This window comes from Xiphias gladius, chromosome 3 (assembly GCF_016859285.1).
Source record: "Xiphias gladius isolate SHS-SW01 ecotype Sanya breed wild chromosome 3, ASM1685928v1, whole genome shotgun sequence".
NCBI lineage: Eukaryota > Metazoa > Chordata > Actinopteri > Istiophoriformes > Xiphiidae > Xiphias > Xiphias gladius.
Window position 1 is genome coordinate 1,242,038 of NC_053402.1, and position 27,880 is coordinate 1,269,917.

The 27,880-nt window shown below is 43.7% G+C and overlaps 1 protein-coding gene across 1 annotated transcript; it reads left to right on the plus strand.

The window, feature by feature from the left end:
• The first annotated feature begins 2,111 nt into the window (after window positions 1-2,111).
• col1a1a (collagen, type I, alpha 1a) lies at window positions 2,112-26,206 on the plus strand. Its single transcript, XM_040159747.1, has 49 exons — window positions 2,112-2,356; window positions 4,498-4,689; window positions 4,995-5,017; window positions 5,426-5,461; window positions 7,145-7,237; window positions 9,038-9,106; window positions 9,199-9,243; window positions 10,144-10,197; window positions 10,291-10,344; window positions 10,863-10,916; window positions 11,014-11,067; window positions 11,175-11,228; window positions 11,946-11,990; window positions 12,109-12,162; window positions 12,251-12,295; window positions 12,783-12,836; window positions 13,796-13,894; window positions 14,135-14,179; window positions 14,384-14,482; window positions 14,913-14,966; window positions 15,118-15,225; window positions 16,173-16,226; window positions 16,350-16,448; window positions 16,544-16,597; window positions 16,693-16,791; window positions 16,933-16,986; window positions 17,096-17,149; window positions 17,351-17,458; window positions 17,563-17,607; window positions 18,180-18,278; window positions 18,414-18,521; window positions 18,873-19,034; window positions 19,161-19,214; window positions 19,347-19,454; window positions 19,578-19,631; window positions 19,997-20,050; window positions 20,152-20,313; window positions 20,597-20,704; window positions 21,157-21,264; window positions 21,399-21,452; window positions 21,810-21,917; window positions 22,105-22,158; window positions 22,262-22,369; window positions 22,475-22,528; window positions 22,666-22,773; window positions 22,947-23,226; window positions 23,483-23,673; window positions 24,016-24,258; window positions 24,572-26,206. Exons 1-49 carry the CDS (start codon window positions 2,275-2,277, stop codon window positions 24,716-24,718), a joined length of 4,344 nt encoding a protein of 1,447 aa, XP_040015681.1. The 5' UTR covers window positions 2,112-2,274; the 3' UTR covers window positions 24,719-26,206.
• The last annotated feature ends 1,674 nt before the right edge of the window (window positions 26,207-27,880 follow it).

The window sequence follows — 27,880 nt, forward strand, 5'->3', positions numbered from 1 at the left end:
ATTTCTTTACTTACCCCAGCAGGCCAAAATTCTCCCTTATACTCAAGAAATATCAAAACCTGACGTCCTGTGTTGACATTCACTGAGCATGCTCGGGCTCCCCAGAGGATGACTGTGTTCTGTTTTGGACACTGTGGGCTTCTCTCGAGGTCCCCTTTCCATGCAACATATCGCATAACATATCAGGCAGATCTCTATGCTAGCTTGTGAGCATGTTCATACTCCCACGATAATAAACTCCTTTGGCCTTAATGATCATATGGCCATTTCTCTAAGGCCATCATCAGGGGAGACTCTACATATTTAACTCCACTGCTGGTTAAGTATTCAGACAATAAAATCATCAGGATATTCATTTATCTATTGATTTCATAGTATAAGGTTAATGAACAGTTGAGACCACACAAGCCACTAGTAGGATTTAGACTCTGCTATTTTCTGATAGTGTTATGTGTGTGTTATGACTTGAGTCTGAATTAAGTTTGATGATGAAAAAAATCTGGGAGTTTGGAATTAGAAAGAAGTTGGCTCACCAGACCTCTGTAGCCTGCTCCTCATCTCTGCTTGAAGCTAGCGGCTCGAGACTACATTAGCCGCTACTAACTTAACACACCCAGATCTCTTAAGGAACTCTTTGCAGTAAAGTTGCACTGTAAAGTTGGAACCAGGTTTTGACAAGGAAGAAGAATGCGTGGAATAAAAAAGGTAGTATCTCTGGTTATACTGCATCAGTTCTGATAGATTTTTATACATCGTTAGTCAGACAACGTTATGGAAGTGAAAAGCTAAATCGTTGGAGTTCTCTTTTAAGGGAGAACGCTCCCCATCATCAGCAACATCTCAGTCTTTACACTCACTCAGTACTGTGGTAATCAGCGGAAAGTTCACTTGGTGCCAAAACCAGGACTGTGAGGTCACAGTGGGTCAGATCACATGATTAGGTGGTGTAGCTCATATGCTAATGTGCACACGCTATGGCCTTGTTCAAACTAATACGGATATTTTTCTAAGTGGATATTTTCCCTCTCCGCTTCAAAAAAAATTCCGTCCACACGACCTTCGTTATACAAAATATCTCTGTACACAAGAGAACGCAAAAACAACTACAAACGCTCAAACAAGCACGTACTAACCAAGCGTAAAGAATCCGCTATATATTTTTTCAGCTTTGTGACAATGGCTTAATCAGTGGGGTTTTAAATTCTGTATATATCTTAAGAAGTGGAAGAATTTTCATAAAACAATAAAGTAGCACTTCTTCAGCAACAATATGTGAAACACATGATTGTTTAGAGACTGATAAATGTTTTTTGTCAGTGTGGAGTCTGTCGAACTAAAGCTCTCACGCTATGTTTTGGTGCAAGAGGTCGTATCATGATGACAGTAATAAACATAAAACATATTCATTTAAAGTCATGGGAACAATGCAAATAATGAGACCAAACTGGACAAACAACCTCCACCTAGATCGGAACTTCATTAGCAGCAGAAACAAATACAGAAGCTAAGCTAAACCTACAAACTAAACCAAACACTTCTAAGCCTGCAGCCATGTTAACACTCTGACAGCTAAAACCATTAAAACAATCTGGCAAACTAAAACAACAGTGAGAAAGCTACAACCAAAGGCTAATTTAACCTTTAAACTAACTTACTTATCTTAAATCAAAACCACCAGAACTTGAAAACTGCTCTAAAAATGTAAAACTGAAGCTAGACTACCAGCAGCAGTCTGAAAGTGCACCAGGAAGTAAACCAGAACCAGAAATAAAGTTTGGATTAAACTCATGTAGTGCTGGAGGAGGAGATCCTCCTTCGACCCTCCGATGCTCTTCAGGATCAGGTTTCCTCCTGCTCAGCCCCCCGTTCTTTCTCTGATCCAAACTCCAACTCTTGGAATTATGGAAGGAGGGACCTGCTTTTTTTTCCTCCTTCGTCTTTCTCTCTTTCCTTCTGTTTTTTTTTTCTCTTTGAAGGAGGGGTCCATTCTTGTCTTCCCTAAACGTGAGCAGCAGCAGCAGGATAATGAGGGTGCGTCCCCAGTCGGTCCAGTCCCCAGCACCTCCCAGTTCTTCAGGCTCCCATATAAAAACCCTGGTGGAAAGTGAGTGTAGGCAGTAGGGAGTTTTCTGCTGGGGTCAGGAGGACTGTGAACAGACGAGCGGACCCTGCCCCAAACACCCGTGTATGAGTGGAGTGTAGCAGAAAGAGAAAACACCCCAACTTTTTTCCTCTCTTGCCTCAAAGAGTCTACATGTCTAGTGGCATCTAGATATGTTCAGCTTTGTGGATTTGCGGCTGGCGCTGCTGCTCAGCGCAGCAGTGCTCCTGGTCAGAGCGCAGGGCGAGGACGACCGTAAGTTTCATCCCTTTACTGGAGCTTCTCAACCCATTTTGGTCTTTTTTTTTTTTTTTACTGGTTTTTGAAAGTGGATTTTCTCTACGTGGGTGGATGGCTGCTGTGTTCTAGGCAGAGAAGAGAAGAAAGGAAAAAGTTTGAGCTAGAAATAGGAACTTTGATGTGTGCTGCTCCTTTGTCTCCACATGGGCAGATAGGTAGACAGAGAGATAGAGCAGTGTATACGTAATGCATTGGGCATCTCAAGAAGGCCCCTCTCTCCCCCTCTCCTTGTGTTTGTCTATGTCTCTCTACCCCCCACCTCCCCCACATGCATGCAAAGCAAGCTGCTGCAGGTTTTCCAGGCTTCTCTCCAGGCTTTTACATTTTATCAGATTTGAACCCCAAAAGAGCTGGAAAAAGAGCGCTTTTTCCTGACTTGACAAGCCTGAACCTTCCGGGCCATTTAATCAGTCCGACATCCTTAACAAGGCTGCCTGTACTCCAGCCTCCCAAAAGTCAATCTCAACCTAAAAAGCTGGTAAACTCTGCGGTTTCGGATGTAAGACTGGAGGGGAAAACGGGCCTTTGCACACCATTAGCAGCGAGCATTACTCCGCTTCCAGCAGATGCAAGTCAGATAGGGAGAGCTTCTCACAGGCCTGATTGATGTGGCAGAGTAAATCACCGCCTGAGGCCACGTTTGCGAGTTGGCCAGGTGAGCGAGAGAGAGGCACATAGGGAGCAAACAGATAGAGAGACAGGAAGAGCAGGATGTGAGCAGGCGTAGTCTTGTCTGCTGGAAACATCTGACCTCTACAGCCCGAGGAAGCTCCCACTTTATGCTCTGTTACAGGGTTTGCAAAAGCTCAGATGTGTTTGCAAAGTAGATGATAGAGCACAGAAAGAGGAGGCACATGCCATTCGGTGGAGCACAGACCTCTGGTGGTGTTTCCTCCTGTAAGAGGACAAAGAAAATCAATCTCAGAGGCTCGGCTCTGGAAATAAGAACCCAGGAGTTGAAATTCTATTTTTCCAGATGTTCCTCTTGTCTGGAAAGGACCGAGCTGTCTGCCTGCTTGCCTGTCTATCTGAAGCAGATGTGGTCTGACCCTCTGAACTGTGTCACAGCGCCACCCAGAGGCTTCTCTCGCCAGCTGCAGACACATCTGGCCGCCACGTCCCCCGCACCTCCCTCTTTTTCCCCTCCTCCTCCTTTTCTTTTTCCTTTTGGTTTTTTTGTTTCCTGAAATTGCAAACACATGTGCTGCGTTTCCACCAGCGGCTGCCAAGCCGCCAGTCTGCAGCGCTGCAGCCCGTCCCTCTGAGCTCAGCACTTTGGCACGCTGGGGGATTTATGAACCCTAAGAGGAGGCCCAGGTCGGGCTTACTTTTACTGAGAAATCCACAGCAGCAGCAGCGATGGAGGTCAGGTCGGAAAATGTGACTTTCTGTTATTGCAGAGGATTAAGCAGAGGTTTTGGTTGTTGTTAGAGGGAAATTGAATCACTCGTAACCAGTGTCTCCCCGTGCGTAGCGATGATGTGATCTGCATCCGGGCCTCTCTCCGGTCCGGTTCTGAGGCTCAGGTTCTGTCCGGTGCCTTCCAACACTGAGTTGTCCAGCTTGACGTTGACCTGTTTCTGCCTTAATTGTGTTCTTCTGTGTTCTGGTCATTGTTTTCATGTCAACATATCAATTCTTGTTACGGGTTTTTTCTTTTTTCTTTTTTTTTTCTCCATGAAGCGCTTTAAAACGTTCCGAAACAAAAACATAGGCCTATATGGATCACAGCTGTTATAACACATACAAAAGCACACATTATAATCTAGCATCGAATCATATTCTGATTTCATTTTTAGGTTATGCAGTATGGGCTCGAGTATTTTGGGAAATAATTACTTTTGTTAAAACACCCCTAAAATGAAAGCTGAACATTAATAAACCAAATTGTATTTTAATGCTGATAAATGCAGTTTAAATCCAGCTCATTCTATTCTACGTCTTTAGTATTTCTTTCTCATCTATGTGTTTGTTTCAAATTGGAATTTTTAACATTTTAACAATGCCCGGCCCTCACTGTTTTTCTACTCGTCCTGTTGATCGTCCAGGCGTCTCACCTGCCTCTCTCTCTCTGTCGCTCTCTGTCGCCCCCCCAGGCACGGGCGGAAGCTGCACCCTGGACGGCCAGGTGTTTGCGGACCGGGATGTGTGGAAGCCGGAGCCATGCCAGATCTGCGTGTGCGACAGCGGCACGGTGATGTGCGACGAAGTCATCTGCGAGGACACAACAGACTGCCCCAACCCCGTCATCCCCCACGACGAGTGCTGCCCCATCTGCCCCGACGACGGTATTCTCCCAATCTCTCTCTCTAGGCTTGATTTTCACACTTGCTCCTACATTTTTTTTCTTTATCACACGCGTACACATTGGGCTACACTCCAACGTGACTGAACACATTATTAGGCCACATTGCCCCCGCTTGCACACAGATTCATTGTCCTCCAGAGTGAGACGCAAATGATGCTCCTGCTGGAAGTGAATGTGTCAGGACTTCAGGACCTCAGGATCTAGATCTTATCTAGCGCCACATTTCTGTATGTTTTGTGTTTTCTCTCACAATCTAACTATAAGTCTCCTCTCCTCTCTCTGCAGCCTTCCAGGAGCCTCAGGTTGAGGTAAATATTGATTATTTCATTGATCATCAATCATGAAAAGGATCGGTCAAAACATTTTGTAGTGGTCACTGTTTTCTGATGCCCTTCGCAGTCAATATATTTGTCATCTTCACTAAAACACCATAAATCACTGAAACAAAAATACTCAATTGGTTTGATGCAGCTGTAGGTTGTAATATTGATTACTGATCACTGACTGATGGATGATCATGGCATTTGATAATCAGGTATAAGATGATCATTCTTTAATTAACTCTATAAGTTGGTCTAACAGAGCAAACAGAATTGGTCGATTGATCATTATTAAGAATGGATCACTTGATTGATTAGATCAGATACATCATATTCTGATATTTTAACATAATCTAGTTTTGTCAACACTGACACCCTTTTTATTGTCACCCACAGGGACCCAAAGGAGAGCGTGGACCCAAGGGAGACAAAGTAGGTTCACACTCTCTTCCTCCCACGATTCAAATATTAGCCCTCGGGTGACCAGAACCCAGGTTCCTGGTCAGGTTCCTGGGGCCTCTTTGCACATTTGAGGTCTGCCAATCTTTGTGTTCATGTCGGAGCAGAAGCAGCTTAGACTGACTTTCTGTGATTACGTAGTGTTTTTTGAATGCAGGGAGAAACAAGAGACACGGGACTCAGATCCTTTAGCCAAGTCAGCCTTCAACATCAGACTCACATCAAAGTTAACAAGTGTTAGAAGTAAAACACAGTGAAGTATGAAAAGTAAGAGCTCTGGAATTATTGATTGACTACTGTGTAAACGGAAGCTGGTCCAAATGGCATCAGGGCAAACTGCTTACTATTTGTCATAACTTTGCATCATATTTAATGATGGATTTTTCATTTAAACATTTTGCCTGCCAAGCAACTGTGGCAATCAGATAAATGTAAAAAGGTTAAAGTCCCAGAAAATAGGACCATAAAGGTAAAGTGCCCATACAGTTCCTCAAAACTGCACTTAAGTGTAAAACTTGTACTATGTTACCGCCACCTCTGAATGAAGTCAGTATCTCTTGGTTTCTAGAGTTGAAGCAAGCAATTTGCTTCAACAGAGTTTGTCATGTGTCGGGAGGAGTGAAACCCTCAGCGACTGGAAACACGCTGAGGGTGAAGTTGTTTGGAGCAGGACAGGATGTTGAACCTTTGCTTGGTCGAAGGAAAGATAGAAACTTTTGCAAAGATATTTTTTTTCCCTGCCAAAACTCAGTGGTTGTCAAAGTCAAGCCGAACACCCAAGATGCTGGGTAAAGTAAATATTAGCACTCAAACTGTTGAATTTTCAAGTATGGAGACATCATTTTCACAAGAACCACAACAATTACTGATATTCCCAAAATTCAAAGGGGGCTTTATTGATTTATTTACTTCTGCGGGGTTTAGAATTGCTTTTGCAGTGGTGATGCCACTTCTACGTAAACAGATGGATTCTCAGATATAATTAGATTTGATTGGATCGGTTCATTTGTCATAACTGAATTTGATTCAGCCAGATGCAGAGATATCTTTGGTTAGCTGACAAGTTGGCTCTTTGGCGATTTTTTTGCAGATGAGTTGGGGAGGGTGGTTCTAATCATTTGTGATTAGGAGTTTTATAATGTATTCTTAATTTAATGTAGAATGTATTGCAATCGTTTATTTTTAGCATGCCATGATGATGGCGTATCTCCCCAAATACTTTTTGGCTTTTTGAATAAAAAATACTTTTTTGACTGCTCTTACCCAGTTCCTGTATCCTGATGTCACATGTCACATGACTACTACCAGTCCATTCCTGGTTGGGCACATGGTCAGTCTTGTAGGGGAGTAAACTGCGTCTCCTCCAGGTTCAATGCTGCTTTCAACACTATATGGAGCAAGTGAGCCTGTCAAGACACACATAGGAAATTAAATACTGTACACACAGATCTGGTCTGATGACGTAACAAGAGCGTAGGCTGCCATGTGATCCAAGGTTGAACAAATCCAACAGTACCTAGATGTTGTGGTTTTCTCTCTCTGCGTAGGGATGTGTTTGCATCTTAGCCCTACATCCAGGTGGACCTTTTATTCTGACTCTTGAGCCTGACCCCCACCTTTCTTTCTTTCCTACTCTCTCTTGTTCCCCACCTGCAGGGTCCTGCTGGTCCCCCTGGTAACGATGGTATCCCCGGCCAGCCTGGACTGCCTGGACCTCCCGGCCCCCCTGGACCCCCCGGCCTTGGTGGAGTAAGTTGTCTGTTTTTTTTGTTTGTTTGCTTGTTTTAATATTTCTATTTGACTGGTTTAGGCCCAACCAGGACTGTAAACAAGAGTCACATGACTCATGCATGTCGCTCATTTATTGGACAGAGTTGTGATATCGTGTCAGCCTGTTAGTAATTACAACTCCTTCTTCCTCTGGGGTGGTCAGACAAGTTAAGAACACCCAAAAAAACAACCAATTCAATTGGTTCTTCTTGGCTTCCCAGGCCTCATATCACACTACCCATAATTCCTTGTGTTTCCTGTGGTTTATTAGATTGCATTCTCACACCAAATGAACAGCATCTCATTGCTTTTGTTTTCCAACATTTCCAAATATCTCTGTGCTGTTATTTAGTGAATGGCATAACAATTGACCAGTATAAACCAATCAGAGCGTGTTGGGAGTGAATGCAGACAGGGGAGGGAGATCTGAGGCACTGAACTCCAGTCTGCTCTCAGTCTGAGGTCAGAAGGTCAGGAGTTCATTAGTGTCAGTGGAAAGAGGCTTAAGATGTTCAGGAAAGAGAAGCAGAGATGCTTTTGTTGTTTGTTTGATTTGTTTATTGTAGAATGGCTGAATGGGAAGAATTTCATATCCACAGGCCTCATTTTATCATGCAATGCTAGCATTAGCAATCTCACAGTCTAATTTAGTTTGCTGTGTTTCAGCATACAAACATAACACTCCCACACTGACTAATCTTATGTATAATTTATCATTTACCCACATGTTAATTTCAGGCTAAGCTAACATGACATACGATCCCAGTCTAATGTACCATCCTTATGCAGAGCTTTACCACTAACTAAACGCACGCCACGAATAGCTGCAAATGTCAGTCTAATTTAGCCTGCTTCAGTTTAGCATTGACCTCCATTAGCATACTTAAGTAATATTCTTATGTGAATTTAATTTTAGCATGTTTATGTAGAATTGACTTCAGTCCTAACGGACCACAACATGTCAATGACAGACTTCTAATTGACCATGCTAAGCTAACCTAGACTCTAGAGCCAGCATTAGCCAAGCCTCACGTCACCTCACATAGGATATTCTCCTTCTACTGCTGTGTGCATGTGAGTCACAAAGTGGCTTTTGTGGTCAGATAATATCAGTAGCATCCAAAGAGAGGAGACTGAGCTCAACCAGTCTCAAATTACCACAATAAGGTCAAAGGTCAGGGGAGGATCCTGGCTCACTGAGAAGTGAAGGGGACCAAATTTATACTTAAATCTTTATAAACTGCCTTATCAATGGAATACTCCAATGTCCACAGAATTGATGAAACATGAATTAGGAAACGGGAGAGAAAGAGGAGTTGGACACTTAGAGCTGCTGGAAACATACTAGAGCAGAGACACTAAGAGTACTCTATGATATTGGATCTGGCTTCTGCATAAATCTTAATTTTCAGGATTCCATTGAGACATCATTTAGGCTGTTTTGGCTTGACTGCCCCAAAATCTATCGGACGTGCTTTTTTCATACACCCCCAGGTGCATAGTAGGTCATTGAAAAAGAGAAATGGGTCTTATCTTGTCATAAAATTGTGTGAAAATGCCGTGTTTTACATGTAACTGGCATATAATACTCAGGGACAAAAGAACGTAGAAAAGGCATTTTATTTCTGATATGGAAGGTTGAAACCTAAACTTCGTGTAGGGAATTGACATTTTTGTACAATATGTCATATGACTGATGGATCTGAATATTAATAATTCAGTACAAAATGCTGTTTCTCTGTGGTTAACATGGCCGTCTTGTGTTTTTTTTTTTTCCAGAACTTCTCCCCTCAGATGTCTGGTGGTTACGATGAGAAATCTCCTTCCATGCCTGTCCCTGGACCCATGGTAGACACATATACATACATCCATACACCTGTATCAGTTCCCTCTGAATTGTGATGATGTGATGTCTGACCTTACCTCTGTTTTATTGACAGGGACCAATGGGACCCCGTGGACCCCCTGGACCTCCTGGTGCTGGCGTAAGTACACCACTTCTTCCTTCCTCAAGTTAGTTCCGGACTCTCTCACACTCCTTTCCTTCACTGCACTAGAGTTCATTTCCTAATGAAAAAAAAAGCACAAATCCTGGGGCCTTGTAAAACTACAGGCACTAGACTGGAGGAAAGTGGAAAAACTGAGTTGAGTTCTGAGCCGAACACAAGCGTGCTCCCATAGACACAGTCAGTGCTTCCGTTGCTAGTTAGTTTACGGTAACGTCTGTACTGTTGATACACTATTTGGTGTGAATAACCACAGTTGGTTCCGGGGTTTGAACAATGATAGGCAAGACACTGAAGATGTGTGTGTTTTGACCAAGACACCACTAAAATATGAATTGTCAGCACCAGGAATGATCTTATAAACATTTAAGCTGATGGGACAGCGTTTAGATTCTGATATTCACCACAGTAACCAGTAAAAAGCAGGGAACTTCTTCATGCTGGATCACATCTTCACCGAGACACTGATGCAGAGGGCTAGAACAGATCTGTGAATTCAGCTGAAGCTAGCCAGGACTCCCTCCAAATGTACACAAATGCTTTCCAGAACAAGTTGCTGAATGTGAGTGCTGCCATACAAAGAGAGAAATAGGGTCCTGTTGTTCTCATCACCGCTGCATTTATTACGCGGCTACTGCCCCCCCCCCCCCAAGTCAGCCGACAGCAGCCATGAAACAAAGATACCCCACTGACAGACAGACAGACAGACAGATAGCTGTGTCTCCTGTGTGTGAGGCTACATAGACAAACAACATCTCCTGTTTGGAGTGGCTCGTATATGCATGTGCATATTATCACAATACCAACAGATCGTCATATTTTATACAGCAGTGGTGTGACTGTTTCAGTGATGGTGTTTTGGTGTGTCTCCCCCTACAGGGACCTCAGGGATTCACTGGCCCCCCTGGTGAGCCTGGAGAGTCTGGCCCTGCAGTGAGTACCAAGAACATGGAAACAAATACACACTTACATTGCACCTTTGCTAGGCTATAGCCATTTTCATCTTGTGCGTGTCTTTCTCTACAGGGTGCCATGGGTCCCCGTGGCGCCGCAGGCCCTCCTGGAAAGAACGGAGAGGATGTAAGTCCACTGGATCTGTTTATATTCACCGGCTATATCTCAGCTTAGGTCACAGAATGACTTTAAGTGTTTCCCATTCATCAGTTTATTTGTGGCGGCCCACCACACCATCAACACTGACCGTGGACCATCAAAAAATCCATAACGTTTTTACCGTCCATCCCCGTCCGTCTCTGTACTGGCCCTCTCCGTGTGCCTGTCATTGTACTGTGCTTACGGGCCAATCACATTATGTGATCAACCCTCAGCAGCCCGACCCGAGTCGGTGAGGGTTGCTTTTTGCTTGACACAATGTGCAGCAATGGAGCTGTATATATTGTTCAGTTATGTATTTCTCACAGAGTACTTGGCGAGTAAAATATTTGCAGTAGAGCACCCTATATACAGTTGTATTTTAATAATTAATTTAAGAAGGCCCCCATCAGCTCCCGCCACCAGCAGAATCTAATTCTGTGGGAAACACTGACTTTATCCTTCCATTCCGTTCATCCCATTTTCTCTGCCTCTCTCTCTCTCAGGGTGAGTCTGGCAAACCCGGTCGCGCAGGTGAGCGCGGACCTCCCGGTCCACAGGTAAGTTATCATGGCATCGTAATTCTTAGTGATATAATGTAAAAACAAAAACAGAGCTGTGATAATAAATTGTGTCTACCTCTTTTCTTTCTTTCAGGGAGCTCGTGGTTTCCCAGGAACCCCTGGTCTGCCCGGAATCAAGGGACACAGAGTGAGTCGAAACTTACAGCTCCCCCTTTTCAACAAACTACAAATCAGCAACATAGCATCTCCTGACTGTGGACTTGTGTGGACTCGTATGTCTCTCTTTGTCTTTAGGGATTCAGTGGTCTGGATGGTGCTAAGGGAGAAACTGGCCCTGCTGGACCCAAGGTGACTGTCCTTCTTTGATTCCCTTTTCCACACTAGGTCTTAGTGTAGAAAAATGCCAATTTCAAATACCCAGCCAAAGGCTAGCAGTGATAGAAGCACTACTAGTAAAACTAGCAGCAGTAGTAATGGTAGTGGTACTTGTAATAGTAGCAGCACTAAAACAGTGGCAGTAGTACTAAAAGCAGTAGCTGTAACAGTGGTGCTAATTGCAATGATGATAGTAGTAGCAGGAGAAGACCTTGTACTCATAGTATTAATGGGATACTCCAGTGAGTAGTATCGCACTTTCATAAAGTTGGGGAACTCACAAGACATGGATTTAAAAAGAATGGTTAAAAATGAGCTGCAGAAGTCATGATATTCTGACTTTAAGTCCCTAAAATTGGCTTTAACCTACTACTACATTTCCCATAATGGAGCTTAGCTCTACCCTGCCATGTAAATGCCCATGTCTCTCAAACTTCAGATCCCCAGTTTGTTATACAGGCTTTCTGTTATAAATTTATAGTCTTCAAGCCCAATCCAACCCCTAATGACTTGTTAACTTACTTTTATGTTAAAAGCGGTGGACTGACCCTTTAAGTAAGTCTTTGTATTACTACTAGTTGTGGTCACAGTAGTGTTACAAGTAGAAGCAGTAGCAGCCACATTGGCAAATGACGCTACAGTTTCTATCTTCTCATCACCTCACCTGCCAGTGTGTTTATGTGTGTTTAGGGAGAGGCTGGAGCTGCTGGTGAGAATGGAACCCCTGGTGCTATGGTGAGTAAAACAAACATCCCATGTTTTCTGTGTAGTTGCCATCTTGGTTTTTCTTCCACTTCCAGTTGATGCCAGTTTGAAGAGTATAGCTGACTGACTCTGTCTCTCTCTATCTCAGGGACCTCGTGGTTTGCCTGGTGAGAGAGGCCGCACTGGTGCTACTGGAGCTGCTGTGAGTCCACACAGACACATCCAACTTCTGTAATCAATTAATCAATCAATGAACATACCAAACAATCATGTTTGTCTGTGTGCTGCAGGGAGCTCGTGGTAACGATGGTGCTGCTGGTGCTGCTGGACCTCCCGTAAGTCTGTCAATATCTAAAGCTTCAATTCTTCCCAGAACGTTTTAGTGTGAATGTCCAGGAATCTGCAACTCTGTCCTTTGCTTAGCATTTGAAAGTAAAACTTCCAATGACCCTAACTGTCCAAAAAACTCCAGAGCAATTCCCGGCTACTTTTCCAAGTGGAAAAAAGGGAATAGGTACCACTTAATAAACAAAAAAACCAAAATAAGCTCTAATACGCTCAACTTAAAACACATATCTTAACTTAGATGCCCCTAGAGTGTAAATGTCCTTTTTTTTTTTTGCTTATATTATTAATTTCCTAAATTCTAATTTTTGTAAAGGTGTAAATTGTTCCAGTGCTTTGTAAAATGCAGTCAGTAAAAGTTTGAATTTTGCTCTGATAGATAAGTCAAGCATACCAAAATAATTTTGCTGTAGCACTGAGCAGATGAATCTGCTGTGTTTCTCTGAATCTCTTTATCGTTTTATTGTTTCTTCTCAGGGTCCCACTGGCCCCGCTGGACCTCCTGGATTCCCTGGTGGCCCTGGAGCCAAGGTACAATTAAACCCTAAATGATCCATACCAATAATCTTCAACATCCTCCATTTTTAATGGCCTTCATCTTCAACAGCTTCCTTATTCTTCTACAGCATCCACCATCAAAAATGACACCATAGAGGACATTTAGCTTCATCCAATTTCCTCTTCTCCTCTCTTCCCAAGAGAGGTTGTAAGGGCCATTAGAAAGTCAGTGACCTTACTTTGCAGTGCTTTGAAGCTTTTATCTTAATGTGGCCAGGTAGTTGACTTTCAATTTCACCTTTGACCCAACGGGCCTCACATGGAGTGGTGATCATACAAGGTCATCTGAGCTGCACAGGAATTCTGTGCTATGTCCCAAATCCATACTACATGCTACCTGTAAGCAGGTTTAAGGGTATGTGGTGTGTTCATACTGGAAAAGTGACAAAATCAAGTGCACCTAAGTGTCAGTATGGATACTAAATTTGCTTTACTATTTGAGTGTGCTTTTGGTAGACTCTATTATCCCACAACGCAAAGCAGTAATGGAAATGAAGTTGCTCGTGGCAAGTAGCAGTATCTCTCCGAAATCGTAGTTTTTGATTGAAATCCATTGGCACACTTTTTGTGTCTTTTCCTATTAATACAGAATGTTAAAGAATATGAATTGCTTGTATAAAAATGTTGGTAGCACTGTATTTAGAAGATCAGTATTTAGTGATACTTTATAATATCACTTTGAGTTTTGAATCGGGGCACAGCTCTGGTTTTGGTTCATTTTTGGCTGAGGTTCAGTCTAGGAGACTTAGGAAGTGAACACGGTGTACCCTCAAAAATAAAATCCTCTGTTCTCCTATTTTCATATTTTCTTTCCTTTTGTCTTTTTTCTGTGCTCCTGTCATTTTACATTCCTCTACAAGTCTTTGACCATGTTGAATCATAGCTTTGTTGTTGGTGGACATGATTATCTAAGTCCTGTTCTTTCTACCCAGGGTGAAGCCGGAGCTCAGGGTGCTCGTGGACCTGAGGGCCCCGCTGGAGCCCGTGGTGAGCCTGGAAACCCCGGACCTGCTGGCCCTGCCGGACCTTCTGTAAGTACTAACAATAATGCCTTAATTATTGCAATGATTCTAGACTGTCGGGAAGAAAATGCACCACAGAAGAATTGTTTGTAGCCCACTTTTTAAGTTCATTGGGCAAAACAATAATCAAAGAAAGTAAAACTTCCTCATTGGCTGCTCCTTTATGATTATATATAATGGTGACTAAATCATTCACAAAAAAAAACCTGGATTGTTTATGAAAATCTTTCCCCTTCTCTCTCCTCTCAGGGAAACCCTGGAACTGATGGAGCCCCTGGAGCTAAGGGACTCCCTGTGAGTATCTCACCCAACACATTTCCTTTAAAGGCATGCCAGGGTTGAAGGTTTGAATCCCTGTCGAGCTCAAGAGGTTGAGCAAGGCACTTACAAAGCAGCCAGGGCTGGGGTGTCATAGTTAACATAGCGACAGATACTCATTACTGCCAGTACAGTACGGCACGATGTGACTGTGTTGTTGTTGGGTGCTGCCCCCTGCAGGGTGCTGCTGGAGTTGCTGGAGCTCCCGGTTTCCCCGGACCCCGTGGACCCCCAGGACCTCAGGGTGCTGCTGGTGCCCCAGGACCAAAGGGTAACACTGTGAGTAAAGCTCTCTCAGAACTAGCCAAAGCCAAAAATAGTATTTTCTTAAATCTGTCCCTAATGATGGAGATAATTAAAGATAAGTCGTCAGTCCAAACATGGTGAAGTAAAAGTAAAACTACTGAATCAAAAGAAAACATCATGTATCAACTAAGGTTACTTCCAGTGCTTTGTCTGTTTTTTTTTGTTTTTTGTTTTATTTGTTTTTTTTTTTGATGACAGCTATTTGTGTTGTTTTTGTTGTTTAGGTTATTTGTCTGTTTTTGTCTCTTTTTTTTTTTTTTTTTATTTGTTGTTGACATCTGTACCAGTTATTGTTTATTTGGCTTGTGTTTGTCCTTTTGATTTAGATGACTGTCATTAGTTGTTGTTGAACTTTTTTTTGGTTTTGTTTGTTTATGTTTGCTTATTTGCTTGTTTCCCTCAGGGTGAGGTTGGGGCCCCAGGAGCCAAGGGAGAGGCCGGTGCCAAAGGAGAGGCTGTAAGTTCACCACAGTCAGCATAAATCATGATGCATAGCTCTCTCTCTTTCTCTCTTTCCCTCTTTCTCTCTCACTCCACATAAGCAGTATATATATATAAATGCACACCTTTATACACATTTGGTCATGCTGTCAATTTGTGTTCTCAAGGGTGCCCCAGGAGTTCAAGGACCCCCAGGACCTCATGGTGAGGAGGGCAAGAGAGGACCCAGAGGAGAGCCCGGTGGTGCAGGAGCCCGTGGAGTTCCTGGAGAGCGAGTATGTTTCTTGCCTAATTTTCACTACATTGTACACATACTGTAATATTCTATAAACTGATTGTGATGGGGAGGGAAGGTGATAGAGTTGCCTTCTGGTGGTGCATTCTTGCCACAAATAGAAATAGCTTTGATTATCTAAATAGAATTATTTTTAAACATTTGCTGAAATTGCCATTTTAAGGCAGCTGTGTCACCTAGATTTAACTGCATCAGTTTGAATTTATTCTGATTACTTTTGTACAGCTACAGACTTAACATGATTTTAAATTAGAAGAAAAAAAAACTTTATGCAGATCAGTGCATATTGGATTACATATTCTTCTCTGCTTGGAATCCAAACATGAGGGAGGGCAAAGGTCAAAGTATATAAATATATCAAGACCATGTAAACAAACACTCCAGAGCCCCGCAGTCCAAAAAAAAGTAGCGCTGTCAATGCAAACATTACGAAAAAATGCTATTAGATATATTGTGCAAGAAAGACAGAAAAGGGTCTAAATAGAATAGAATGGAATACAAATAACTTTACACTCTGGGTTGCAGAGTCTCATGCTACCACTAGGGGCGTGGTCATGTCACAGGTGTCTTAACAGCAGCTGCTTCTCGAGTCAAGATCCCAGATCTGACCAACAGTGCATCATGCCTCAAAGGTTTCAGGCAGTTTTATTGTGTTTTGATTATATTGTATCAATTCGGAATTTAATAAATTTTTTAAAAATTTCTAAAAGAAATCTCTAAAATTTGCAATCCGTTAAGACAATATAGTAAGATTTAACTAAGGTAGAGTAGACTTTGAATTTCTTTCCAGAATACACGTGGCATGGATCAATCATGCCAAAGGACAGGATGTGTTTCAGCTCTTGTTTTAGCTTATCCCTGTCTACATGTAACACTGTTGGCGTTTGCTCATAGGACTAAGCAAGATGTGCTTAATACTCTCTACAGGGTGCCCCTGGTGGTCGTGGTTTCCCTGGTTCTGATGGCTCTGCTGGACCCAAAGTGAGTGAAGCAGACACACATGCACATCTTTTCATCTTTACAGTTTAGATTTAACTAATCCTTACCTTTCCTCAATTCTTTCCTGTCTGCCTCTTTCTTTCTCCCTCTTCCTTCCCATAATAGGGTGCCACTGGTGAGCGTGGTGCCCCTGGTGTTGTTGGACCTAAAGGTGCCACTGGTGAGCCTGGCCGCACCGGTGAGCCTGGTCTGCCTGGAGCTAAGGTGAGATTCATACTAACTATCTATCACATAATTTTTATCAACATCATTTATCCACTGTACAGGCGCTCCTCTGACCTCTGTGTTTTTACCCATAGGGTATGACAGGCAGCCCTGGCAGCCCTGGACCTGATGGCAAGCTTGGACCTTCCGTAAGTTCATTTTCAGTTTAATAGTTCGCTCCTAATCTCATCAGAATACCTACATTTTAAGTTTATGTAAATTTATCCTTAATCCTCCTTAACAGGGAGCCCCTGGACAAGATGGCCGCCCCGGACCCCCTGGCTCCGTTGGAGCTAGAGGCCAGCCTGGAGTCATGGGATTCCCCGGACCCAAGGGAGCCAGTGTGAGTAATGTGTTTCAACTGCTACACAGTATCTTTGATCAGATGTTTGAGTATTTCAGTTATTGGGTTACCGATAACCAGACTACTCATAAAATGGTCTCCACATCTTTGGTAATAGTGCTTTTCTACACCTGTATGTAGGGTGAGGCTGGAAAGCCTGGTGAGAGAGGAGTAATGGGACCCACTGGCCCTGCTGTAAGTTGTCTACACTACACTGCTCTCTGAATCTACTGTACTCTACAATTTGATTTTCTTGTTATGTATAGAAGCTTTTTGTCTAAAAGCCTGCCATCTTTCTACCCAGGGTGCCCCTGGAAAGGACGGTGACGTTGGTGCCCAGGGACCTTCTGGACCTGCTGTGAGTAACACACGAAAAACCACACTCATGTCCACAGTAACATCTGGCTCAGGTGTAGTACCCCTTATAAGCCTGATAGTCTCTCACTATGAAATACTTACAATTACACATGTAGCTACGTATAGCAAGTCATACCCACACAATGCATTACTTCTGGTTATTTCTGTTAGCTCTGACACTCCCTCTCATGCTCATCATCAGGGTCCTTCTGGTGAGAGAGGAGAACAAGGACCTTCTGGATCTCCTGGATTCCAGGGTCTTCCAGGACCCCAGGGTGCCATTGGTGAGACTGGCAAGCCCGGAGAACAGGTACTGACTGATATATGATTAATCTACGTTCTCTGATCAAATTGATACTTTCTAGTGAATTAACGCATTATGTTGCCTTTCCCTCTATTTCTCGGTCTATCTAGGGTGTGCCCGGTGAGGCTGGAGCCCCTGGACCTGCTGGAGCTAGAGTAAGTCCCTCATTATCACCATATTACAATTACAATTACTACAATTACTCAGTAGTCCGCACCCAACAGTATCCTTTAACGGAGAATCATTGAAGAGTATTATATTAGTTTATAATGAATACATCCTTACCAACAACGCTACAAAAAGTTAAAAAAGCTATACGATAGTGCTGCTATAAATTGATTCAGTTATGTTTGCAGTTAAAGCGAACTAAATTGTTGTTTAAAATGTAGGTTACTGTAACACAGTGAACTGCTTAGACTTTTGCCCCAGTTTTCAGTCCAAAACACTGTTAGCAAAGAACTGTTAGCTTGCTAACTAGCCAACAGGTTCATTTAGCCAATACACTGATGTTAATGTTACTAACTGCTTGCTAATAATAGGCTAATGCCACAGGGATGTTGGCTAGCTGTGCAGATAATATGGCTAGTTTTAACTTACATTGTCTAAAAACAAGGACCACTAACAGAGCCAGCTTTTCACCTCACATTAGTCAGTACCTTCCTTTGGGGAATGCCATCCACCACTCCTATTTCCACTTAAATAAATCTTTGCCACCCCTTCCCTTCAGGGTGAAAGAGGATTCCCTGGCGAGCGTGGTGCGTCTGGCCCTATTGGACCAACTGGTGCCCGTGGATCCCCTGGATCTGCTGGAAACGATGGTGCTAAGGTAAACCCCGGCAGATGTTGAAAGAAAATAATGGATGTCCTATGATCAGGCAGCAGATTCTACTCTTTTGATTATTCTCCTAATCATTCTTCTCATCTTGCTCTCCTACTTCCTCTTCTTCCTCTTCTTCCTCAGGGAGATGCTGGTGCCCCTGGTGCTGCCGGAGCTCAGGGTCCTCCTGGACTGCAGGGAATGCCTGGTGAGCGTGGTTCCGCTGGTCTTCCAGGACTGAGGGGAGACAAAGTGAGTCGCTTCAACAGTATTCCTAGTACTCATAATATTCCCAGCATATAGCATGAGGTGTATCTAGTCACTTCTGATGTGCACTAGTACACTGGTAAGACTTTCAGGGTTAATACAGATCTAACTTGTTAATGTAGCAAAAAAACTTTGATCAGGCCTTCCACTATGATGAATCTTAACAGTATAAAGCCATCACCACCATCAACAGCAGCTTCCCAATATCACTACCTCATATTATCCACAGCAATTACTGGTCTGTTGTAGTACCACTAATCGAATGCTCCCAGTATTTCAGGATCTGATGTATGATCATCCCCCTGTATACCCCCCCTTACCACCATAATAACTTAGGGTGACCAAGGAACTAAGGGAGCTGATGGAGCTCCTGGTAAGGATGGTCCCCGTGGTTTGACTGGACCAATTGGACTTCCCGGACCTGCTGGAGCCACCGGAGACAAGGGAGAGCCTGGTGCCGCTGGAATGGTCGGACCTGCCGGAGCCCGTGGGCCACCTGTAAGTAACAGTCTGTCTAGCCCTGTCAGGAGCAGAAAACGAACCTGAAATTCAAATTTCTCTATCCACTTGACTCTTGAATTTTCAAATCCTTGGTTGACTCTTCTTCCTCCTCCTCTTCCTCAGGGTGAGCGTGGAGAGGCCGGACCACCTGGACCTGCTGGATTCGCTGGACCCCCTGTAAGTCATCTCTCCATGAATGTCCTGACTTCTCCTACCATTGGTTTTTGTTTTGCTTGAAGCTTTAACACAGAATTTACTAAGAAATTATTTGTCTCTCTCTCCATCCACCACCATTCCACTCCAACTCAGGGTGCTGATGGACAGCCTGGTGCTAAAGGAGAGGCTGGAGAGAATGGTGCTAAGGGAGATGCTGGTTCCCCTGGCCCTGCTGGACCCACTGGTGCCCCTGGACCCGCGGTTTGTAAACTTATACATTCACAACCCATTACAGTACATGAAATGCAGTAATTTGCAATAGATGGCTACATTGCCTGAAACTGGTTCTTTAATGTTGACTGACACTATGTTGTGTTCTTTCAGGGTCCCGTTGGAAATGCTGGCCCCAAGGGAGCCCGTGGACCTGCTGGACCTCCTGTAAGTCACCATTCTTTCTCTACTCTTTCCTTCTCTTCCTCTAACATTTAAATTTATACCAACCTGGCTGACTACAGCTTCAGTCCCTAGATCAGGATAATCTCAAGCAGTAGTTTATAGGTCAGAGCTGACAGTGCCCCTGACCATACTGTCAATTCTTGTCAGAGCTGAGCAAAGAAAGTTGAAAACACTGAAAAGTAGTCTACAGACAATCCACTATAAAGATGTTCTCATTCAGATGTTTTACTTGAATTGCCAAAAGCCCATTGTTTATGATTAATCTTTGCTTTTTTATTGTTTGAACTGACTTGATATAGCCATTTTTCTCACTTCAGTCTTCTAATGGGGCTCTGTCTGTCACTTAGGGTGCTACTGGCTTCCCTGGTGCTGCTGGCAGAGTTGGACCTCCTGGCCCCTCTGTAAGTCATTCTGTAATGTTATTAACATTTCTTGCCCCTGTGGAAGAGCTCAATGTCCAGGATGGTTTTTAGCATTGTTGTATTCCCCCCCCCCCACACAGGGCAACCCTGGACCTCCTGGACCTTCCGGACCAACTGGCAAGGAAGGTATCAAAGGAAACCGTGGTGAGACTGGACCCGCCGGTCGTACTGGTGAGATTGGTGCTGCTGGACCCCCAGGACCTGCTGGAGAGAAGGGTAGCCCTGGTGCTGAAGGTGCCCCCGTAAGTTATCTTTATCACAAAATCTTCAGAACAGACTGGAATACGCAACTTCCACCTCAGTCTATCAAAGAACCAAATTATTGATTGCCAATAAATATCAGCTTGATTTGATACTGACTAAATTAATAGGTAACTCTAAGTAGTAGCACTGGATTAGTTAAGTCTTCACATTTTCACTGACTGCATGCAGAACTTGTTTAGGTTTTGGTTGCTGTCAGTTCTACCACCCTACACATTGAAGTCTAAACAATTTGTCTTTCTTTATCTCTGTGGCCACCTGCAGGGTAGTTCTGGTCTGCCTGGACCTCAGGGTATTGCTGGACAGCGTGGTATTGTTGGTCTGCCTGGACAGAGAGGAGAGAGAGGTTTCCCTGGCATGCCCGGACCTTCCGTAAGTTCCTAATTTTAGTCAGTTAACAAACTACAAAATGGAAAGTGGATCTGATGGAACAGGACAGGAAATCCAAATGTCTTTAAAGAGTCCACACTATGTTTGAACCAAATATGACCCCAAATCAAGAAATATGGAAGAGTACAAACCACTTCTAGATCTGATTATGAAAATAAAACCTCTGAGAATGAATGGGAAATACTATTCAACTCTAGTTTAGTCCATGAAAACGCCCAACTCACCTGGCTGCAATGTTGTGTGGCCTTCCACAAGCATTAAGCAAAATTTTTATACTCAGATCACAAAATGTTAGTAAAGTTGTGTTTTTTTAGGTAGTGCAAAGTAAGTTTCATTTGTAACTTCCCATTTGCTGCCTTAGCACCAACTTTAAACAGTTAGAAAAGCAACTGTGATTATTATAACTAGATGGATTGTGGCTGTGTCATCCACAGGGAGAAACTGGAAAGCAGGGACCTTCTGGCCCCGGTGGTGAGCGCGGACCTCCTGGACCCATGGGACCCCCTGGACTGGCTGGAGCCCCTGGAGAGTCTGGACGTGAGGTATGACGAAACAATTGCACTTGAGAACAACAAGGCTATCTGTCTCTCCTTTTGTATACTAGTGTCTATAAGTCAACCCTCTAGGGTTGTCTCTTTTTCTTAATCAGTTAACCTGCTATATGTTTTTGTTTTAGGGAATCCCCGGTAACGAAGGAGCAGCCGGTCGCGATGGAGCTGCTGGACCCAAGGTGAGTTCATTGCTTCCTGACCAGCATCAGACAGCAAGCTTTTTTTTGTCAAAGAAGTCAGTGGGCGCAGCTAGATAGCTAATAGTTTGAGTTTAGAAGAGTCAGCTCAGTTGACCCGAACCAACCAATGTAGCCAAGGTCTTTTAGCAAGCTATCATTATGACACACTGCAAAGTTTCTTTAGACCAAAATCGGTGGTCAAAGATCAGTGAGCTCTTGAAGGACAGTTAGTTGGTTTTATCTGAGCATTTTTCACCACTGCAGACCCGTAACTTCCCTGGACATGGAACTGGACAGGCCATGCTAATAAAATACAAAGACTATAGACTATAAAGTCATTTTGTGTTTGTGTTTTAGGGAGACCGTGGAGAGACTGGCGCTGCTGGAGCCCCTGGTGCCCCTGGACCCCCTGGTGCCCCCGGACCTGTTGGACCCGCTGGAAAGAATGGTGACCGTGGAGAGACTGTGAGTGATGAAGCCACACTGATAATTTTTCAGTTTAGCCAATGTCCTGATCTTATTATGGATCCATCTAAGTTCAGGTAATGTTGATGAAAATTAGCCACAGGTATTAGATCTACTGTAGGTGACAGCAAACATAGCCTTTCAGTGCAACCTGCCTCTAGCTGAAACAAATTTTTCTATGTTTCAGGGACCTGCTGGCCCAGCTGGTATTGCTGGCCCTGCTGGACCTCGTGGCCCTGCTGTAAGTAACAAAATCAGCACCATTAGTAGACTAGTACAATAGATGGAACACCTTGCAGAGGAAAACAAAACAAAACACTTAATCCTCTTGTTCCTCCCAACAGGGAGCTGTTGGACTTCGTGGAGACAAGGGAGAGACCGGAGAGGCTGGCGAGAGAGGCATGAAGGGACACAGAGGATTCACTGGCATGCAGGGACCTCCTGGACCTTCTGTATGTTACTTTACACTTGAGCCAATACATACTGCATACAAAAAGACGTATTTTAAAGTACACACACTTAACCTCTAACTCCTATTTTTGTTTATGAACCCATAGGGACCCTCTGGAGAGCAGGGACCTGCTGGTGCTGCTGGACCCGCCGGTCCTAGAGTGAGTGAATACACCACAATAGCTTTAACTGCAAAAGGAATTTAACATTTTCATATTTGCTGTTTTCCACATCTGAAAGTGTTTGGTGGGACTTTGACATTTAGACACTATAAGGTTTTCCACTATCCTGTTTGCAGGGCCCCTCTGGATCTGCTGGTTCTCCTGGTAAAGATGGTATGACCGGCCTGCCTGGACCCACTGGACCTCCTGGACCTCGTGGACGCTCTGGAGAAATGGGACCTGCTGTAAGTCACACTAACTGTCACCTATCCATCCATTCATTTGTTCATATACCTTGTGTTTCTCAACATGGAGGTTATGACCTTTTTAGGAGCACCACAAAGCTTTTACCAGTAATGAATTAACCAACTTCTTCTCTTCCTTCTCTTCTCTTCTTCTTCCTCTTCCCCTCTCTCAGGGTCCTCCTGGACCTCCTGGTCCTCCTGGAGCACCTGGTGCCCCTGGTGGTGGATTCGACCTCGGCTTCATCGCCCAGCCTCAGGAGAAGGCACCCGATCCCTTCCGCATGTTCCGCGCCGATGATGCTAACGTTCTCCGCGACCGCGATCTGGAAGTGGACAGCACCCTGAAGAGCCTTAGCCAGCAGATTGAGCAGATCCGCAGCCCCGACGGAACCCAAAAGAACCCTGCCAGAACCTGCCGTGACCTCAAGATGTGCCACCCTGACTGGAAGAGCGGTGAGTCTTTTCGATAAAATGATAGGATATTTTAAAGAATAGAGTGGGGGTGGCCCTAATGGACTGATTAAATTTTTTCAGGCCATACACACGTTTAATAACCTTTAGAGGAAGTAGAATGAGTGGACAACGGTAGACTTAGGACAGCATAAGGCAGTTGGTAGATTTGGGAGTGGGGAAATTGTCTAGGAGACAAATAGCATGCTGGAGTTCTGACTTTTCTAACTTTTTCCTCTCTGAACTCCTTGTTCTTCAGGTGAGTACTGGATTGACCCTGACCAGGGCTGTACTCAGGACGCCATCAAGGTCTACTGCAACATGGAGACTGGAGAGACCTGTGTATCCCCAACTCAACACGAGGTTTCCAAGAAGAACTGGTACACCAGCAAGAACATCAAGGAGAAGAAGCACGTCTGGTTCGGAGAGGCTATGAACGACGGCTTCCAGGTAAATGTGCTAAACCTGACAATCTGCGCGCTTCCCACCTCTCCTCAGTTTGTTTAGTTCCCTTTTAATCTCCTCCTCCTGTCCTTCTCCATCTTCTTCTCATTCCAGTTGTTAACTTCACCTTACCCATGAGCTCATTTCCCTCCTTGCCTTCTGTATGGTCAACTTCCATCTCAGGTCCTCCTTCCTCTACCCCTCCTCTCGTCTCGATTCCACTTCTTCTAACTCCTGTCTCTATTTCTCATCTATTTTTCAACTCAATCATACCCCTCTGCTTCTTATCCCTTGTCCGCCCTCACAGCTCCAGCCACTAACTACTCCCTCCATCTCTTTCCTACACAGTTCGAGTATGGCAGCGAGGGCTCTCTGCCAGAGGATGTCAACATCCAGCTGACCTTCCTGCGTCTCATGTCCACTGAGGCATCCCAGAACGTCACCTACCACTGCAAGAACAGCGTTGCCTACATGGATGCCGCTGCTGGCAACCTCAAGAAGGCCCTGCTCCTCCAGGGCTCCAACGAGATCGAGATCAGAGCCGAGGGCAACAGTCGCTTCACCTACAGTGTCCTGGAGGATGGATGCACGGTGAGGAATCTTTAGTCGATACTCTTATCCCAATTCCAATGACAGCTGTTTTAGAGGAATTAGATGTCAGAGGTCGCAATTCAGTACGCATATACACTTCCTGATGGTTTATACGCAGTGTTTTTGAATAAGATAGCAACATACTAATGGAGTACGTAAGACATCTTAAATGCATTCTCGCTGCTGTAGCTAGTATTCTAGTTCATGTGCTTTAAACAAGATTTCAGGCAAAATTTTGAAATTTCCTGTTTTAACTTTGTGTGGCAATTTTGAAAGTTGACACTAACTCCCCTTTCTTCTTCTCTGCTTCCAGTCACACACCGGTACATGGGGCAAGACAGTCATCGACTACAAGACATCGAAAACATCTCGCCTGCCCATCATTGATATCGCTCCTATGGACGTTGGTGCTCCAGACCAAGAGTTTGGCCTTGAAGTTGGACCCGTCTGTTTCTTGTAAAAAGAGAAATCTGGACTTGAAATTGTTGTTGTGTGTGTGAGTGTGTTTTATTTTTTCTAGCAGTCATCTCTCTATAAAAAAAAAACCCCACCAAAACGTTCTTCTAATGCCATTTTTCTGAAAAATCCAACCCCTCGCTCCTGATTCTACGAGTTTCCATTCGGCCATTGTTCCGATGGTCCACTTTGCCTAAAACCTGCACTTCAACAAGATGTCGGTGATGTGGCAGTGTCTGCATCATTGTGTTTGGGACCACTACTTTTTTTGTTTCTGACTCTCGTTTTTTTTTTTTTTTTTTGTTTGTTTGTTTTGGTTTTTTTTTTTTTACCATCACCAACACCAAGGATCCTGTAAAGAAGACATTTTGTTTCACTGGCAACAAGAAAATAATATATGCTTCTGTAAAGTGTAAAAAATTTACTTCCCCTCTTCATCCAGCCAAACCAGGCCACTCTGGAGTTTACAGAAACCAACAGAAACACACAGGTGACTTTTGTATTTTTATACACCACTGCGGTGAGAGGAATGAAAGGACAGTCCCAACAGACAGAACCCAATTGTTGTACCACGTTTCAGGTGTTGATGAATAAACGGTGAAACTGAGAGCCATGTTTGTCTCTGTTGTTCTGCCCCCCTCCTCCATCTGCCCCAGACAAGGCTGACAACTCCTTCCTCTTCATCCACTGATGTTGTAGCTGTTGTGATTTGTTTGTTGTCATGGTCGCTTTCTTGTTTGTTCCTTTCTACTTCTCCCTTTTTTCTAAAGAAAAGTCACATTAAATCCATCACCAGAGAAACATGGGTTGAAACCTCTTTTTTGAAAGAATATAAAATCCTATGGCTACCTCAGAAAGCAAGGAATTCCAGCTATGAAAAAGGGCCCAGTGTTTTAGAAGCGCCTGCAGTAGTTGTGGCGGTCGGTGGGGTAGTCAAGGTTTACTGACACTTTAGCAGAAGCAGGAACAGCTAAAACTTAAGGTGCTATTCTTTCTTTGTGGTCTCCTGTCCATCCAGTATGGCTATACCGATCTGTATTGTTAAAGTCACTCTGGCGTGGCAGGGCCTTATTGGTGCTAAAATGAAACCACGGCTTTTATTCCTGGTGTCCAGAATGAAACAGACTTCTTGTACTTCCAGCCTTGGCAGTGCTGGCAGTGAAATTCTAGCTCTGTTTTTGAGTTCAAGTGAAAAGTGGATCCGCATCTCTTTTCACACTTTTTGGTTTTATTTTTTGAACCTGCTGTCCACCTTGCTGTCATCCACATTCTTCACCTCTTCATCCACACATCTGTTGTGGTTTGTTTCTTTTTTTCTTGTGCGAAGGGGGAATTTTCTCAAAAAAACAAATTGGAATCAAACAAACAGACACACCTACGGGGGGAAAACACCACAAGGATCTGTACCTATTTTGTATATGTATAATAAATTGAGATGTTTTTAATTATTTTGAATGCTGAAATAAAGCATGTTAAGTGGTCTAACATTGAATCCTGCCTAATTCCCTGATTGACTCACTGACTGCCCCCCCCTGACCTTCAACTCCCCCCCCCCTCCCACCACCACCACCGCCACCATCCCCAGCTGTAGAGTGACTAAATGAGGAAATCTCCTTTTACTGCCTCTTGTTCAATCTATACCTCTTGTAATTCACAAGAAGGGCCAATCTTGTGTCAGTGTGTGGAAAGAGAAAAAGATGCAACAAGAGGATGATCTGTTGGACTTTGTTTTAGGAGTTAAATCATGTCTTACTCCTGGCTTTGAGTATCCTTGTATGCCTCAAAACTCAGAAAAGATTGGGAAACATTTTGAGGCAACACTAACATTTTGCTTGTAATCTGAGTTACTTTAATTCACAACTTTAGATCTCTTAAGCATCGTTGTTCCCCAGAGTGATCAATCAAAAAGATTTCATGTCTGCGGTCTAAAAATGTTGCCCACATAGCGTAGGAAGCTCAGTATATGTGGCTTCTAACTGGGCATTATGAGTCAGAAAAGGTGAATAACTGTGGCCTACCTCTCAGTTGGTGGAGACTCGTTGTCAGGCATTCACAAATAACTGGTGATATTAAATCCAATTTGAAAATGAAGAACATCCATAATCCACCAAGAAAACACGTAGCTCTGATAATCCAGCAATGATTATGATGATATTTGTGCATTCTGAGCAGTCCTGTAGAGTTCTTTTATCCAAAATAATCCATTGATTCCACAGCCAGGCGGACCATCTGCACAGCTCAGATAGGAGAAATGAGGGGGTGCACGGTGGACCTGCTCTGGGCTCAGTCTGCTGGCATCAGCTTGGCTTCACAAAGACACTGATTGTCCACCTTGAGGGAGGCAGCTAACCAGGAACAGAGGATAGGTTTGCACTCCCAGTGGGAATCTGGACTATTTCTGCAAGAATCATGGTCTCTATTTGAGGCCTGGGCAGAGGAATGCTGACCTCTCTGGTTTCAGACACAGAGGAAGCTCTGTTTGCAGAGAAGAAACCCCTCTGCAGGCAAGTGTGACTTTACACTAAGGATAAACATTAGATGTTGATGCTGATGAAGTGGGTCCAGGTAAAAGCAGATAAAAAAGGAGATGGTGAAGTACATAAAAAATGAAAGCATTTTATAGTTTAAATTCACACCGATTACAGAAAAGATCTAATGTACTGCTACTTAAAACGGTCACAATGTGTTTTCTGGATTACACAAAGCAACTGAGACGTTGTTTCTGGAACAAATCAATGTTTTTGAATGCTCCGAGCACAAGTAGCCTATAGTGTAGCAGTTAGACACCAGTACTAGTTTTCACTAAATTTCAAAGTAGCATTTAGGCAGTGTAGCTATTTTCAAAATCATATAATGTTTCTTGTGGAGAGGTCTTTTTAGACATGGTAACAGCATGGCTCTAGATGGGGCAATGAAATGCAATCAGTAGGTCCATGACTTTGGTCTGGAAAAAAGTAGCACAGCAACTACCGAATATGCCATGAAATTGATGCACAAATTCCTGTTCCCCACGGGAAGAATCTTGGGATCTTTTCATCTAGCCAACTACCTGCAAAACTGATAACATTCCCATCAGCCTCAGCTGTTCTTTGTGTTTAGTGCTGATTAGCAAATGTTAGTTTGCTAATATGCTAAACCAAGATGGTGAACATGGTAAACATAGTGC